At 48.0% G+C, this 16,018-nt stretch overlaps 1 protein-coding gene across 2 annotated transcripts in view; it reads left to right on the top strand.

Annotated features, from left to right (window-relative positions):
- The window catches only part of Kctd3 (potassium channel tetramerization domain containing 3), a 34,748-nt gene extending 23,579 nt beyond the window's left edge, over positions 1 to 11,169 (top strand). Inside the window, exons 11-18 of one of the 2 annotated variants that reach the window (XM_032914752.1) lie at positions 569 to 656; positions 738 to 854; positions 2,489 to 2,659; positions 5,427 to 5,582; positions 6,508 to 6,604; positions 8,773 to 8,957; positions 9,037 to 9,175; positions 10,457 to 11,169. In XM_032914752.1, coding sequence (XP_032770643.1) covers positions 569 to 656; positions 738 to 854; positions 2,489 to 2,659; positions 5,427 to 5,582; positions 6,508 to 6,604; positions 8,773 to 8,957; positions 9,037 to 9,175; positions 10,457 to 11,018 — 1,515 coding nt within the window. In that variant the 3' untranslated portion in view covers positions 11,019 to 11,169. The remainder of the gene's footprint in view (positions 1 to 568; positions 657 to 737; positions 855 to 2,488; positions 2,660 to 5,426; positions 5,583 to 6,507; positions 6,605 to 8,772; positions 8,958 to 9,036; positions 9,176 to 10,456) is intronic. The other variant, XM_032914754.1, reaches the window with a different exon arrangement.
- Positions 11,170 to 16,018: the final 4,849 nt, after the last annotated feature.

Raw genomic sequence — 16,018 nt, 5'->3', positions numbered from 1 at the left:
ATTTATTTATTGTGGTAACTTTAGTCCTTTGGATTTACATGGTTACCTGTTTGCAAACCAGGCTGATTGTTTTGAAGAGATGCTATTTAATTCCAGTGCCTGGAAAACAAGACACTGGAGCTTTGCCTCTGCTATTTCCTAGAAGAATCTTTGCTAAGGACAGTAAGACAGGGCACTGTCCACATGAAGAAGTGTAGCAGGTTGTTAGGCAGCTGCACTGTGTCTGAAATCACTTGTGCTGGTCTAATTATTCACTGTGTGGCTTCAGCACTCTTATATGAGTGACACAGGGAAGGGGGTCTGTCTTGGCCTTTCAGTTCCAGAGGCTGTGGTGTAGTTACCACATGCAGCAAGAAGAGGTGACACATCTGACTTCAGAGAGCACGGGCTGATGTGGGATACGACCAGAACATGTCTTCAAAGCTGCATGGGGCGTAAAGACAGCTCGTTGTCTAAGCTTCCTAAAATTGGGTATTGGGATACCCAAAAGAATCAAAGCCCTAAGGGAGTTGGAACGAAAAGGAGGAATGATGCTCTCTTCCTAACACTAACAATTTCATGGCATCAGGTGCAGGACGTTGTCCCGATAACCAGCTACGACACTGCAGGCTCCTTCCTCCTCCTGGGATGTAACAATGGGTCAATATATTACATAGGTGAGCACCGAGCATGCTTTATACACAGGGCACGGGGACCTAACCCTCTGGAGTTGTGACCGCTTGTGTTCTTGTCCACAGACATGCAGAAGTTCCCGTTGCGGATGAAGGATAATGACCTCCTTGTCACTGAGCTCTACCACGACCCTTCCAACGACGCCATCACTGCGCTGAGTGTTTACCTCACCCCCAAAACCAGTCAGTACCCGCCAGCCTTGGGGGTTCTGAGACTGCGTGTGTTTGTGTGTTTGTAAGCTCACTGATCTTGACGATGCCCTGAAATGTGCTGAGAGACATTAGCATGCTCACGTGTGCCTGCGGACAGGCCGTGTGCTCGGATGTGTTGCTCGTTCACGGCATCACTTGACTGGATTCATCAGACCAAGAAGTGCAGTGCCGCTGAAGTGACTGGGACTCGGGACCACCCTTCTGCCAATCCTCACAGACACACACACACACACACTCTCCCTCTCCCACACTCTCTCTCTCTCTCTCTCTCTCTCTCTCTCCTCTCTCTCCCTCTCTCCCTCCCCCCTCCCTCCCCTCTCTCTCTCTCTCTCTCTCTCTCTCTCTCTCTTTAATTTGTTCATTGCATTATCCTTGGCAGTGATAGAGCTAAGAGGTTGTGACACACTGTGTGGAAAGCAGAATTTAAAACACTTAATTACTACTTGTTTCTTAGAGAAAGCTTGCTGAGCTCCACTCTAGAATGTGTGTAATGAAGTGTGGATTTCCCCCCAATCTACTTATAATTAGAGGTAAAACTGGGAAAGTTTTAGAAATCAAACTACCCAAAAGAAAAAAGCCCTTCCTCACGTTGGCAAGACTTAGGAAGCGTGAAGGTGGGGGCTTCATGATTGGCTGGAGTGTCCCGGTCCTCTGCTCTTCCCTTTGACTGGTGGGTTTCTCAGGTGATCAGGAAGCAAAGCCCACAGTTCTTACCTGTGAAGCCTGCTGGAGTGCAGTGTCTGCCTGTCTTGTGACTTGGGATGGGATGGGGCACCACGGCTGGCATGGTGGCTTAGCTTCAGTACTTGCTGCTCTTCCAGAGGACTCAGGCTCTGTCCCTAGAACCACATGGCAGGTCTCAGCTGTCCATAGCTCCAGATCCAGGAGCTCCCGTGCTCTCTGCTGGCTCCCGCTCTAAGGGTGCCAGGCTTGTAGCTGGTGCACAGACACTCATGCAAGTGGCACAGTCATACACATAAAATATAAATAAACCTTTGAAAATAGGAAGGGAAAAAAAGAAATGTGAAGCCACAGTGGAGCAGGGTGGATTGGAAGGGACAGAGTACTCATTGGTGTGATGTGAGAGTTGTGAGAAGTGTGCCTGTGACACTCTTAGCGGATGTGACACTTCGTAAGTGAAGGAGGGCTCAGTACCTTAACAGAAAGCTAAGGCCACTCCCAGCATACTTCAGCAGAATAACCTCTGGGATGGCATCCTTCTGGTGGATCTGGTACAGCAGGGTTATTCTCTAAATTGATACTGAGTTGGTACCATGTCTCAGGCACTCTGAAAGGTGATTCAGTTTCTGTCAGTAAGGAACAGAGGTAGGTAGGCATGAGAGTTCACAGAATTATGTAATTACCACAGCTAAACCTAAGAGACAATGCGGGAGGCTGGAGCATTTCATTGTAGGGTGAGGGATCAAGAAAGATGTGTAAGGGAAACACAGACTTTCTGCTGCCCAAGCAGTCCTGAGCTGTGTTTGCTGAGTCTTTTGGTCACAAGCTCTGATTTCTTCTGGGCCTCTGTCATCATGGAGGCTCTCAGTCAGGCTCTCTTTCGATTGTTACGTAACACACTTCCTTTGAACTGTGGCTCCTAGGTGTCAGCGGAAACTGGATCGAGATTGCCTACGGTACAAGCTCTGGAGCAGTGCGAGTGATTGTGCAGCATCCAGAGACGGTCGGCTCGGGGCCACAGCTCTTCCAGACATTCACGGTTCACCGGAGCCCTGTGACGAAGATCATGCTGTCAGAGAAGCACCTGGTGTCAGGTACAGGACCCCCTCCCTCTCCTGTGACGCCTGGAATTGCCTGTCTTTTCATAGACAGAGAGGAAGTGGAGTGGTTTATGCTGCATTCTGAAAAACTGAGGGAGTGTGGCTTTGACTTGGCTTCGATGTGCTGTACATAAACTTAGGAAATATTGTATCTTCTGCTAATCCTCTGATCGTTCCTTCTTGAGGCAAATTTCATTTCCAGAAACAGCACTGCTGAGAAGATTTTTCTGTCTCAAACTTTCCAAGTTGAAACTTAATATACATTTATTTCGTTATCTTCAGTTTTAAGCTAAAGCTGTAGACTTAGATGAGTATTGATAGTTGATTACTGTCTTAGGGTTCACTGCTGTGAGCAGACGCCATGACCGAGGCAACTCTTATAGGACAGCATTTAACTGGGGCTGGCTTATAGGTTCAGAGATTCAGTCCATTATCATCAAGGTGTGAGCATTAGCATCCCGGCAGGCGTGGTGCAGGAGGAGCTGAGAGGTCTACATCTGAAGGCAGCTAGAGTGAGGGTCTTAAGCCCACGCCCACAGTGGCACACCCACTCCAACAGGGCCACACTTCTAACAGTGCCACTCCCTGAGTGGAGCTCATACAAAGCATAACAGTTGCCTTATGTTTAAAGTTCATAACAGTATAACATGATGTGAAGATGTGAAGAAAGTAACATTTTGTGGGTTTATAGTTCCCTGTAGTCACAAAACTTTAAATATTTAGATAATGACGTAGATATGACATTACATACTGATCTTGTCTAGTGCTAGCCTACTTTCTTTGGATCATGAGACTCTGAGCTATTAGCATTTCTAGTTAGTGAAGTTGCCTCAGACTCTTTGTCTTGTCTTGTTTGCCATGCTTGGCTTCCCATGGATTTGTTTGGTTGCCCTACCCTTCCTCTCACATTCTCCTCAGTAAGGAGTCTGTGTAAAAGTAGATGTCTGCTAGCATCGCCTGTGTGCTCTTCCCAGGCTTACCATGTGCCTGATTATTTATTTGCCTGTCATTGGCCTCCTCCTAGAAGAGGCGTTCCACAACAGTAGTTGTGTGTTCTCCGAAAGATGCTGGAAATGCTGTATGTTGTAGGTCTGGATTTAAATGCTCAGTTTAAAGCACAAGTCTGGAAGTGTTCTGTGTTCTCAGCCCTGCTGCCCCCTGGTGGCTATTGGCGTAAATGCAACCATGTGCTTTTTCTATGGTACGCATCCTGGAATCTGAAATGGGGCTGTGTAGGAGGAGTATGAACAAGGTCCATCTCAGCACTTGAATCATCCAGGATCGCTTAAGTTCTTTGTCTTCTCAGTCCTACTGAGCTTAGTGAAACCAGAGGGCCATTTCCCACAAGACTGGTTAAATGCCCTGCCTGCATCGCCCGCACTTCACTGCCGGCCTGAGAACTGAGGATTTCATTATGCACTGCTAAAACGTGCACAGGAATTATTCCTCCGTATTCTCCAAGTCTCTTTCTAAAGTTTGCTTTAAAATAGAAAACTGGTACTGTATGACACAGGAACGGTGATGTTTGTATAAAAGTCTTACTTTCCTAGCAGTCACAGGCATTTCTAACATGATTACAAATGGCAAGTTAATTCCCCTGTTAAAGCAAGCAAAAAGCATGCTTCTTGCCGGTGTGACTTAATATTTAGGGCATATCTCTTTATAAGCACGCTTGCCGGTGTGACTTAATATTTAGGGCATATCTCTTTATAAGCACGCTTGCTGGTGTGACTTAATATTTAGGGCATATCTCTTTATAAGCATGCTTGCCGGTGTGACTTAATATTTAGGGCATATCTCTTTATAAGCACGCCCATTGAGAGCAGAAATGTGGGGAGTTTAGGAAGCAATGCACTATGTGGTCATTTAATAGCATTCCTACTCAGAAATTAGCAACAATACAACCAGGGCAAGATCCTGTAAGATGTAAACGTAGAACAGTTTTTCAAGCTTGAGAGAGAGGTGTTTTCTGTTACTCAGACCCTAAATAGCCTAAGCCAGGAGTAACTGTAAACTAGCACTTTGCACACATCTTATAGGATAATCATGTGTACTCAATCATCGTCACATTAGCGTCTTTATTAGAGCTGGGCAAGGTTTCTAAAAAAAACAAAAAGTATGCAGTAAACAAACATTCTGGTTAGGTTTTTTTAAAATCAAATGTTGTTGTTGTTGTTATTATTATTATTATTCACCTTTGTGGGGGCTTATGCGACAGGGTCTTTTTATGTAGTCCTGGCTGTCCTGGAACTCACCTTGTAGACCAGTCTGGCCTAGAACTCATAGAAATCTGACTGGGTCTGCCTCCCAAGTTGTGGGATTGAAGGTGTGTGCCATGACGTCTGGCTAATGGTTTCAGTGTGAATGTCATGTCATGTCTGGCTACCCTCAGAGACCAGGAGGGGTCATGAGATTCCCTGGGTTGGAATTGTAGGCAGTTGTGAGTCCTCTGAGATGGGTGCTGTCACACTCAGTCCTGTGAAGAGAAACAAGCATTCCTGACCAGGGAGGTCTCTCCATGCTGTAGGAGTCAGTTCCCACCTTTCACCATGTGAGTCCAGAGGCGGAACTTGGGTCTTAAGGTGGCAGGGTCTTCCCTCAGTCCCCTTCGCAGACCCACTTCTCTCACACTGGCTCACTATGTAAGTCAATTGTAAGGTAAATCTGCGGTCTGCCTTTTCACATGTACTCCGATCTGACTGATGTAGAAGAGACATGTGTCAGAGTGGGGCGGTGACTTACTGCGTCCTTTCTTTCCTAGTATGTGCTGACAACAACCACGTGCGCACCTGGACAGTGACACGGTTCCGAGGGATGATCTCTACACAGCCAGGCTCCACTCCTTTAGCATCGTTCAAGATCTTGTCCTTGGAGGAGACAGAGAGCCACGGCAGCTATTCCTCTGGAAATGACATCGGTAGGCATCTTCAAGGATGGAAACCTAGGAACAGGGTTGACGTGGGAGTTCTGTGTTTTAATTTCAAAAGTCATTTGAACAAGTGTGTGTGTGCGTGTGTGCGTGCGTGTGCGTGCGTGCGCACATGTGTGCAAATGCCATGCGTGCATGCACTCTTGCTGAGCACATACATTGGAGGTCAGAGGATAACGTCCTGGAGTCAGGTCTCTTCTGCTGTGAGGATGCTGGGGCTCAGACACAGACACCAGTGGTGACAAGTGCCCTGAGCTGCTGAGGCACCTTACTGCCCAACTGCGCTCTGCTGTGGTTAATCTTCGGAAGACGTTACAGTTTGCATGTAGACTTTCAAAGCGGTGATAGGAGTATACAAAGTGGCCTCATATCTGCTCTCACTCCTTTTGTTGCTAGGATCCATACTCCCAAGGCTCCTTTAAGTCACCAGAGTCTAAGCGACTCCTCAGAGGGTCCTTCCAGTGCTGATAATGCAGATCCTAAGGACCTTTTACCCTCAGCTTTGAAGTCCTTAGTGATAAAATACAGCTTTGAAGTATTTGTGGGAATGAAGAGATAGAAGACCTGAGTTTTATTCCTGGAGGGCACATAGGGCAGCTCTTTGGGATCCAGTGCCCTCTACTGCCTCTGTTGTAGAAACTTTTAATCCCAATCTGGGGTTTCTACCCCACCTTTGACCATTTAGTTCCATACACACAGACATAGACATGCATACACAAAGAAAGAAATGTGATTTCTGTTGTGAAATTTAATGCATGTTGACATACTTTTGCCTAGAGCTTGTGTATGACTTTGACGTAAGGCTTGTGCCACATCAAACATGACAGTTATTTGGGGAGAGAAGTGTTTGTGTTAATGTGCTTTTATAAAATGAAACCATTCCTCACTCTTGTCCTTTTCTTTTCTGACCCAGGGCCTTTTGGAGAACGAGATGATCAACAAGTGTTTATCCAGAAGGTTGTTCCCATCACCAACAAGCTGTTTGTCAGGCTGTCATCGACTGGAAAAAGGTGACACTTCACAGGAGACATGTATATTCAGAAGTTGCCTTTGTCTCCCAGAATGCAGGCACTGTTAGAGGTGGGAGGCACTGGACACGTGAGGGTGGCGTCCCCATGCTGGTTACTTATAGAAACGGGGACTGAGCAGTCAGAGTCGTAATGACTGGACGGAACAGACTGAGAGCAGCATAGAGAAACAAAGCCCAGGAGCCCTGGGATTTGAGCGTTCCTCGCACGCACACATGTGTGTCCATTAAGTGTGTCTCTCAGATGGGACAGTGCAGACTGCCGACCACCTCTGTAGAACAGGAGGAAGGAAGCCAGCCATCCTCAGCTGATGGTAAGGTAACCTGCCCACTTGGCCACAGCTCCCTCTCAGCAGCTGCCACATTTTCCCGGGTCATGGCCTGTCTTGCTGTTCCCTGCACTTGCAGAGCAGGGGGTCTACACTGGTCCCAAGTGCTGCTGGAACCTTCTTTTCTGCTATTGTCTTCAGGGTCTTTTTGGTTTTGTCTTAATTTTAGTGGTGGTCACAGTGGACTTCATGGCAGACAGATGCACTAAATTCTGAGAGTATCCTCTATTAGCTATGTAAATTCAACTTACGTGAACTCGCCAATTGTCTGACAGAATAGGGGTCCATGTCTGGAACATCCATCCTCTGGTAACGTGAAGAAAACACTTGTAAACATGAGCTTTTTTGTCATTTTATTTAACTTTGAAGACAATTTTCTCCAGTTCTACTGTTTTTGTTTTTTTGCTTTGTTTTTTTCTGCATGCCAGGCAAACGAGCGGTAAAATCTCTAGAAGCAGCTGTTGAACTGAAGGCTTCCTTTTAAACGCTGCTCGTGCTTTTGAGGTGTTTAAAGCTACCTGTTTAACTGTTTGGCATGTCTCTGGGTACATGGTGTTTTAATGAATAAACTGAGTGATGATAGGTTTTATTTCCTTCAGAGATAGCATATAGTCATTAGTAATTCATAAATGAATTCTAGAAAATGGCTAATGTGTCCACAGACTTGTTTGTATGTTTTTTAAGAAAATGAATTTAGACTTTGTACCATGATTAGTTTTACTGAGAGCAGAAGGTTTATTAAGCTGGACTCGTTCTCTGTTTGACGTGCTATGTCTCAGAAGTGTTCCTCATTAATATCCCCTTTTGTGTATTTCAGAAAGCTTTCTGCATGTGATGGGTTTTACGATCTAGAGGGAAACTGCAGTAACAAAAGAAACACGCAGAAGTTGCTTTGTAGAATTCAGTTGATTTATTTTACAAATAAATCAGAAATAATAGTTTTTTAAAAAACTAAGTCACCTTACAAATATAAAGAAATATTAATTCTTATATGAATAATAATGAAAAAGAACGAACAGGAACAGTTGTTGGTTCAGACTGGGTGCTGGGGAGGTGGCTGCCACTTCTGCAGAAAGCCAGGGTTCACCCCAGCGCTCACACCCACCTCAGGCTTCCTGAGGCACCAGGCACACACAGGCATTCACACATACATACAAATACATCTTTTTAAAGTTATACCAACTGAAATGTAGGAGAAAGACTTAGACCTCACACGTGGTGAAATCGTAAGTTTATTCCAGATCAGATGACCCCAGCATGTGTGGTCTGTGTGGCTAACAGGATGCTTCACAGCCTTGTCCACTGGGCTGCTTCCTCTGTTCCCTTCCCTGCCCCTCTTACCCCTCCCCCTTCCCCTCCCCCTCCCCGCTGCTGGGCCTCTCACTCTGGTCACACCTCTTACCCTGCTTGCTGCTTTACTTCTGACTCGGGGATGTGGAGCCTTTGTGGGTTGACATAGGGACATATTGTGCATAAACTGCTGTAGAGATCCTTTTTAGCACTGGTGTATTTTGTTTTCATCTTCCCTCCCTCCCTCTCTTTTCCCTTTCTGTTTTCTCACATCTTCGTTCTGAAGGCTTGTTTATTCCCAAGAGGACTTTTGTGACTAAATCACCTCTCTGTTTCGGTTGAGGACAAACTAATGTGTGAGAAGTTTTTCTCATTCAGAGAAATAAGACTTGACTTTTCTGTCAACTTTCTTTGACCGTTTTTAAACATTTTAGATGCATATTCTTTGTTTGTGTGACTTTGAAAATGGAAGTGTTTCAGTTGTGTGGAGTGTGTAATTGTTTCCTTTGATCTGCACCACTCCTCCTTTCAGGATATGTGAGATCCAGGCTGTGGACTGCACTACAATCTCCTCGTTCACTGTGAGAGAGTGCGAGGGCTCCAGCCGGATGGGCTCCCGGCCAAGGCGCTACCTGTTCACTGGCCACACCAACGGCAGCATCCAGATGTGGGACCTGACCACAGCCATGGACATGGTCAACAAGAGTGAGGACAAGGGTAGGTGACCAGGTGACGGCAGCGGCGGTCCACACAGCCACCCTTTGACTGCCCATCTGAATGGGTGTTTCTCTCTAAGATGCAGGCGGCCCCACTGAGGAAGAGCTGCTCAAGCTGCTGGACCAGTGTGATCTGAGCACGTCCCGCTGCGCCACGCCCAACATCAGCCCTGCCACCTCTGTGCTCCAGCACAGCCGCCTTCGTGAGTCCAGCTCCAGGTGGGTCCTGAGGGGATGGGGTTGCGCTTGGGAGATTTGTCTGACATACATGCTGCAAGCATGCAGTTGCGAAAGCCATGATTTCAAATACAGTCTGCATCATATATGTAGACATTGAATTGTTCAAATATACATTTTTATCCATATGCATAGCACATCTTTTCATAGGAAGACATTCTAAACTTTTATTGAGTTTGTTCTTTGACAGTTTCATACATATGTGATATGCAAGGAAAAAAATGTTGTGGTATTTTGTGTGTCTGGCCTGTACTGTGGTTGATACCTAGATTTCACGCATGTCACATGTGCTTTTCACCACTGAGTCTGACCCTTGTAACCCCTTTCCTTTGCCTTTTTTTTTTTTTTTTTTTTTTAGTTTCTTTTTTTTTCGAGCTGGGGACCGAACCCAGGGCCATGCGCCTACCACTGAGCTAAATCCCCAACCCCTGCCTTTTGACTTACTTCAGAAATTTATTAGTTATTTTTCTATTGTGATAAAACACAACAACCATGGTAATTTAGAGACATTTATTTGAGCTTAAGCTTCCAGAGGGCAAAGCGTCCTTCACAGAGGGACATGGGGGCGGGCATGGCAGCTGGAGCAGGCTGCTGAGGGCTCACATCCTGAACCACAAGCCCGAAGCGGGAGGAACTAGAAATGTACAGGCCTTAAATCCCCAGGCCTGCCCCAGGGACATGCTTCCCTCAGCACACCACCCCGCCTACACCTCACACACTGCTTCACCAACTGGGGACGACAAGGGTTCCAATGCCCGAGACTGGGGACACAGCATTCCAGGCACTGCAGTGCCGCTGGGTGGTCAGTAGCCCGCCCTGAGTTAGGAAGGTCACAGGTCAGGTACCAGTTGCATACTTTGTGGAGTTTTCGTTCTTACCATTCAGGTGCAGCGCTAACCAAAAGTGCTTAAATCATCTCTCTAGTTTCACATACAGTGAGATACTCGGCCTTTTCCAAACATCCTGACAAAAATGTCCAATTCTGCAAATCCAAGGACCAAATATTGAAGAACATTGATTCCTTATTGGTTTTAGAGACTTCCTTTCCTACTATTCAGATCTTTGCTTGATTGTGAATGTGTGTGTTATTACTTCGGTTTGTAACTGGTGTGATAGATCTACTTGACAAGTACGTTTGTGTACAGAGAGGTGTGGACAGTAACATGTGCCTTGTACGTTTTCGTTGGCAGCTTAACTGCTGAGATAGGCTCCTGAGACCTTGGAGTGAAATCATAACTGACGTTTTTTAACTCTGTCCTTCAGCCTTCAGCTCCAGCACCACGAAACCATCCATGAAGCAGCAACCTATGGTGCCACTCGGCCTTACCGGGAGAGCCCTTTGTTAGCCAGAGCAAGGAGGACTGAGAGCTTCCACAGCTACAGGGACTTCCAGACTCTCAATCTCAACCGAACTGTAGAGAGAGCTGTCCCTGAAAATGGTCACATGGGCCCAGCCCAGGCTGAGGCAAAAGGGGCAGCAGCAGGGGAGTGTGCTGTGTGTGAGAGGAAGTCCCCTGGGACAGAGGGAAGATGTGTGAGGGAGTCCGATGCGGGGTTAGAAGTGCACAGACCAGCGGAAGGTTTGTCAGAGCCCAAGAAAAAGTCAACAGAGGATGAAAATGAGCCCAAAGTGGAGTTCCGGAAGAAAGGATTCGAAGCAGGGGGATTCCTTGGAAGAAAGAAAGTTCCCTATCTGGCATCCTCACCAAGTACCTCTGATGGAGGGACCGACTCCCCTGGTACAGCATCCCCGTCTCCAACTAAGACCACTCCGTCACCTCGGCACAGAAAGAGCGACTCCTCTGGCCAGGAGTACAGCTTGTGAGCTCACCCAGTGCATGGCAGTTTTTCTAAATCTATGTGAAAAACAACATTTCCTGGGTTTCAGTCATTGGCTTTTACATCAAAAACTCTATAGGGCACAGTTTGGCTGTTTTGTGTTTTCTGGGCCGAGCCTGTAGAAGCAGGAGCAGAGCTCGGAAGTGGCTCTAGTCCTGCAGGCACGTGTGACAGCAGTGTGTGAGCAGGAGTCTTGCCCTGCCGCCCTCCCTGCTGGTGTTGTCCCAGCACCACAGTAGTACCTTAGAGCATGTGAGGCAGTGGCCGTATTCCTGATGCCGTTGCCTGGCCTGTCTTGCAGTGGTACCCTAAGGTTAATCTCATAGTCCTGGAACATGGGCTCCAGCCCTTGTGATTGCAGTGTTTACTAGCCACATGATGAGGTGCTATGCTGTGAAAAGTCTCAGTAGCTCAGAACACTATCATTGGTCCGCGGGCTCCACTATGCACTACGTCTTCCGGGTGGTTTATTTCATTGTGGGTCATTTTCTGCTTCTTGTTGTTGGAGTCAATATAGCATGCGTCCCCAGTTTTTGGTCCCTGAAGTCCTTCAGTGGGAACAGCGTCTGTGTTTGATTGGTAACTATAACAACGACAGAGGGGAAGTCTGCGTGTTCACAGGGAATCTCCCCATTTGCTACTCCAGCTACTTTAGGAGCCACTGTGTGTGCAGTGTCTCACAGGATTCGAATTCTGGATTTGGAGTTAAGTAATATATGTAAAAATGTTGGTTTAGCTTTATTTTGAATTCTGGGAGCAAAAGAATTTTCATTTAATCAGAATGGTTTACATATTTCTGCAAATGGAGAAAATGTAGGTTTAAACCCATGAGCATTTACTAAGTGGATGATGTATATTCCCCATTCTCAGAAGTATAATGAAAGTGGAATAAATTCTTTAAAGTTTACTATATTGCCAGTAGTTTCACACAAATTCCCTTGTATTTATTTGTCGATTAAATCAAGTGGGAAAGGTTAGGGCAGTGTGTTTTCAGTTATTTGGCAACCTTATCCTGTGTTAGCTCTACCCGCACGTGTTTGTGAAAAGAAGCATCTTACTTATGTCAGAAGACCACTAGGGATGAGAGGAAAAGTTGGTTGGCACTAAAATTTTATAGAAAGGTAATGTGAACCTTAGCCTCACCCTGGCAGGCGAAGGCCAGCCTCGGCTGTGTCATGAGCCAGTGTCTCAAATCACAGGAAGAGTGACTTCCAAAGCACAGCCTCTTGTAGGTCTAGCCTCGGGTCTTCCATCTGCAGCAGAGCTGGATCCCACTTGTCTCTCTGGTTGCTGTGCCTACATTGCCAAAGTTGTGAGGCAACAGTAGTGACAGACCAGTGTACTCTGTGACAGACCTGTGCACTCCGTGTCAGACCTGTGCACTCCATGACAGACCTGTGTACTCCGTGACAGACCTGTGCACTCCGTGACAGACCTGTGTACTCTGTGTCAGACCTGTGCACTCCGTGACAGACCTGTGTACTCCGTGTCAGACCTGTGCACTCTGTGACAGACCTGTGTACTCCGTGACAGACCTGTGCACTCTGTGACAGACCTGTGCACTCTGTGACAGACCTGTGCACTCCGTGACAGACCTGTGTACTCCGTGACAGACCTGTGCACTCCGTGACAGACCTGTGTACTCTGTGTCAGACCTGTGCACTCCGTGACAGACCTGTGTACTCCGTGTCAGACCTGTGCACTCTGTGACAGACCTGTGTACTCCGTGACAGACCTGTGCACTCTGTGACAGACCTGTGTACTCTGTGACTGTTGCAGAGAGGGAGAGGCCATTTCATGGGAATGGTCCAAGCACTCGGTTGTCGTTCTGTACACTGAGTGGGGTAAGTGTTGGTCTCATCTCAGTGCGGTGAGAGCAGAGGGTAAAACTTAGCCAGGGGCTCAGCCAGCTTAGGAACTGACATCTTCTGGTTGAAAAACGTATAATTTCCTTCTTGGCTTTCTCATCATGATTGCCTGGCATTAAATCTAGTTGTCCCAGCCCCATTCTAAACTGGCCTGGTTAGAGTGAGTCATTTGGAAAGGGTTTCCCAGTGGGTTTTAGTGTGTGTTGGATCAGGCCACACTTATCACGTTCCGGTTCCCTAAGTAGCTGCTGTCACTTTATGACTCAAGAATGCTGGGATATTCTCTAAGCATATTAAACCTAGCTCACGTTGAAGTTCCCGCCCGTCTTTTCATGCGTGCTGACTGCATGCCCCTGCCTACGCCTCTCTCAGCTTCTGTGGACGCCAGCATGGGTGCTCCAGTAGCACAGCACACTCCGGCAGACCTGTGCACGCAGGTCTTTATGCAGTTCGTGTTGAGGAAGAGTTAGGGGAACACAGGCAGTCCCAAAGTCTTCCCGAGACAGTGGCTTCTTGTTTCCGGAAGACACCGACTGGAAAAACGACGGGGAGGCTTGGATGGCTGTGTACACAGCACAGTGGAGGAGGAGAGGAGTCGGTCAGCAGACTCCAGACTTAGGGATCGAGCTGTTCCTTTTGTTCTCTTGGCTTCTTGCTTTCAGGCTCTTCTGTTTTTGCCAGATGTTGAATTCCTTGTCCAGTCCTGGGGAGGAGCTCAGTGCCCACCCCCCAATCAAGGACCAGCATCCTGTTATATCTCCTGGGGCACTTACCCAGGCTTTGAGATGGCGTTTATGCAAACTACCTGACTGCAAACCTGGACGACTCAGAAGGCCCTCTCCCAGCAGTGAGACCCTCAGCAACACTACTAGCAAGGTCAGAAGCCATGTTAGCTCTCACCTCCACCCAGCAGGGGTGCAGGGGGTAGTGTGTGCACCTTTACCTGGGACTGGGTCGGGGGCTGCTGCCGTGCCTTAGCCTAGAAGCACAGCACGCTGGACCCCAAGGGGACAATCCCCGACCATATTTCTGATGCAGAGTGTCGGGAGAAGGCGGAGTCCTCACTGGGTCACTCGGGATCATCCTCAGACCTTAAGCTGAGTGCGGGCATCTGGATGTGGGCAAGGAAAAACTTGTTCAGCTTCCTGCTTCTCGAGCCACTCTAGTACTTAGTCGTGAGTGTTAGACACAGAGCTGGGGAAGTGGTGCCACGCCTGCTTTGGGTTTGAGGTAGAGATGGCCTGAACTGTGAGTCGAGGTTACGAGGAGGGGACGGCCTGTCTCTGTAGAAAGCTTCATTGCTGATGCCCCAGGTAGGCTTTAGTGTTCATCCTGGACACTGGCTACTTAGTGCGAGCCTGCGCTCTGCTCTCTGTGGGAGAAGGCTGGGGTGGCAGGAACAGGGTCTGCCTGCCGTGGCTGCAGCATCTAGCCAGTAACAGCTGCAACCTTACAGATGCTCCCTGCACACACACACCTTTTCCAGACCAGCCTCCCTTCTGTCCTTGAGAAACAGTGGGCTCTCGAGGTTCCCCAAATGGAAGAGCGCCGGCTGAGGCTGTAGCTGGGACGCTTCGGTAGCTGGATCTGTCAGTAGCAGGATTGCATATACTTAAGGCGCTGGGCTTGCTTCCAGCAACAGTCAGTCTGTGGAAGAAACGGAGCGGGCCCTATCTCAGCAGCATAGCTCTATGAACTTCCTGGTTCCTGAAGGAAGCTCTCTCAGAGCCTTCCCAGTCATGTGCCCTTGGGACTAAGACGGCAGGAGGTGGGCGGGAAGTTCCTGTGAGTTTGCTGTAGTGCAGGGCCTGGTGCAGGACAAGCTGCTGCTAGCAACAGAGGTGAAGACGACCACCGTGCTCGGGTGGGAGGTGAAGGCTCCGTTGGTCTCCCTGCCTGTTCTTTCTGTCCTGCACCTCAGGTAGCTGAAACCTCTGTACCTCCTTTCCCCATCTGGTTCCACCCCCAGGTCTGCTCTCAGGTGAACTACTAGTCACTGGAAATGACCTTGGGCTTCAGGATCATGTGACACAGGAGCAGAGCAGTGCACATGGACGTGTGTGGCTTAAGTGTCTCGTTGAGACACGGAGAGTAAGTCTTAGGGCAAGCCAAGTGTTCTGAGGGATGGTGCCATCAGGCATCAGATACCTTGGGAGCAAATGGAACTGAGTACCTGAGCTGAAGAGGAACTGGGAGCTGCAGGGGACTGAGCCACAGGTAGGTGCTGAGACCCACTCTTGGTCCAGTCTGTGCCCAGTGACTCCCATCTGTGCAGACTGGGAGATTTGGGCAGAGAAAAGGCCACTCTGACCCAAGACTCTCTGTCTTTCTCCCTCTGCCTCAGTGCAGATCGGACAAACTGGTTCCCCACTGTCAGCACTCAGCTGCTTTAGCACTGGGCATGACTAGACTCTAAAGACACTCGAAATCCTCTGATGATCTTTTGCTGGGTATATCCCCAGTTATCCCTAATTTACCCTGGCATGTGTCCCTTGCCTGAGACGACGGAGAAGTCACACCCACCTTTATTCAGGGAGCCTAGTCTTTAGAAGAATCAACGGAGAAACAGGATATTGAGTTTCTCAGCTCGTCTGCCTCCATTTGCAAATACCCAGAACTGATTGTGGGTACAGGCTTGCGAGCAGTTGGCCCCCAAGACTAACCAGAAAGGGTCTCAGGTTAGACCACTGGGAAAGGCAGATACTTCTATCAGCTTGACCCTCCCTGATTATGGGTACTCCAGCACTTACTGGGATTGTATAAAATTTAAAGCCCCAAAATGGAAGAAACCTGTTTTCTGTGTCTGTCTATCCCTGTCCCTATTGCATGGCCCAGTGGCTGGTGAGACTCGTCTGGACCAGCCTTTACTAGTTAGAACAACAGGTGTTTCGGATCATGCCAGTTGTCAGTGGACTCAAGAGCAGGTCTGCTTGTTGTAAACCAGGTTTCAGTTTTATAGAAGAACATGAGTGCCTGGCAGGCATCAGATTGTCCTGTGCCATTGAGTGCCCTGAGGAGCTGGCTCTGGAGTTTCAGATGCAAGTGTGTTTGTCTCAAATTGCTCTCCACAGCCCCAATTCCTGAGTCAGGCTGGCCACAGAATCAAAGAGTAGTGTAG

This window comes from Rattus rattus, chromosome 10 (assembly GCF_011064425.1).
Source record: "Rattus rattus isolate New Zealand chromosome 10, Rrattus_CSIRO_v1, whole genome shotgun sequence".
Lineage (NCBI taxonomy): Eukaryota > Metazoa > Chordata > Mammalia > Rodentia > Muridae > Rattus > Rattus rattus.
The sequence above is the reverse complement of the archived record's forward strand: the minus strand, read 5'-3'. Positions and strand labels throughout refer to the sequence as shown.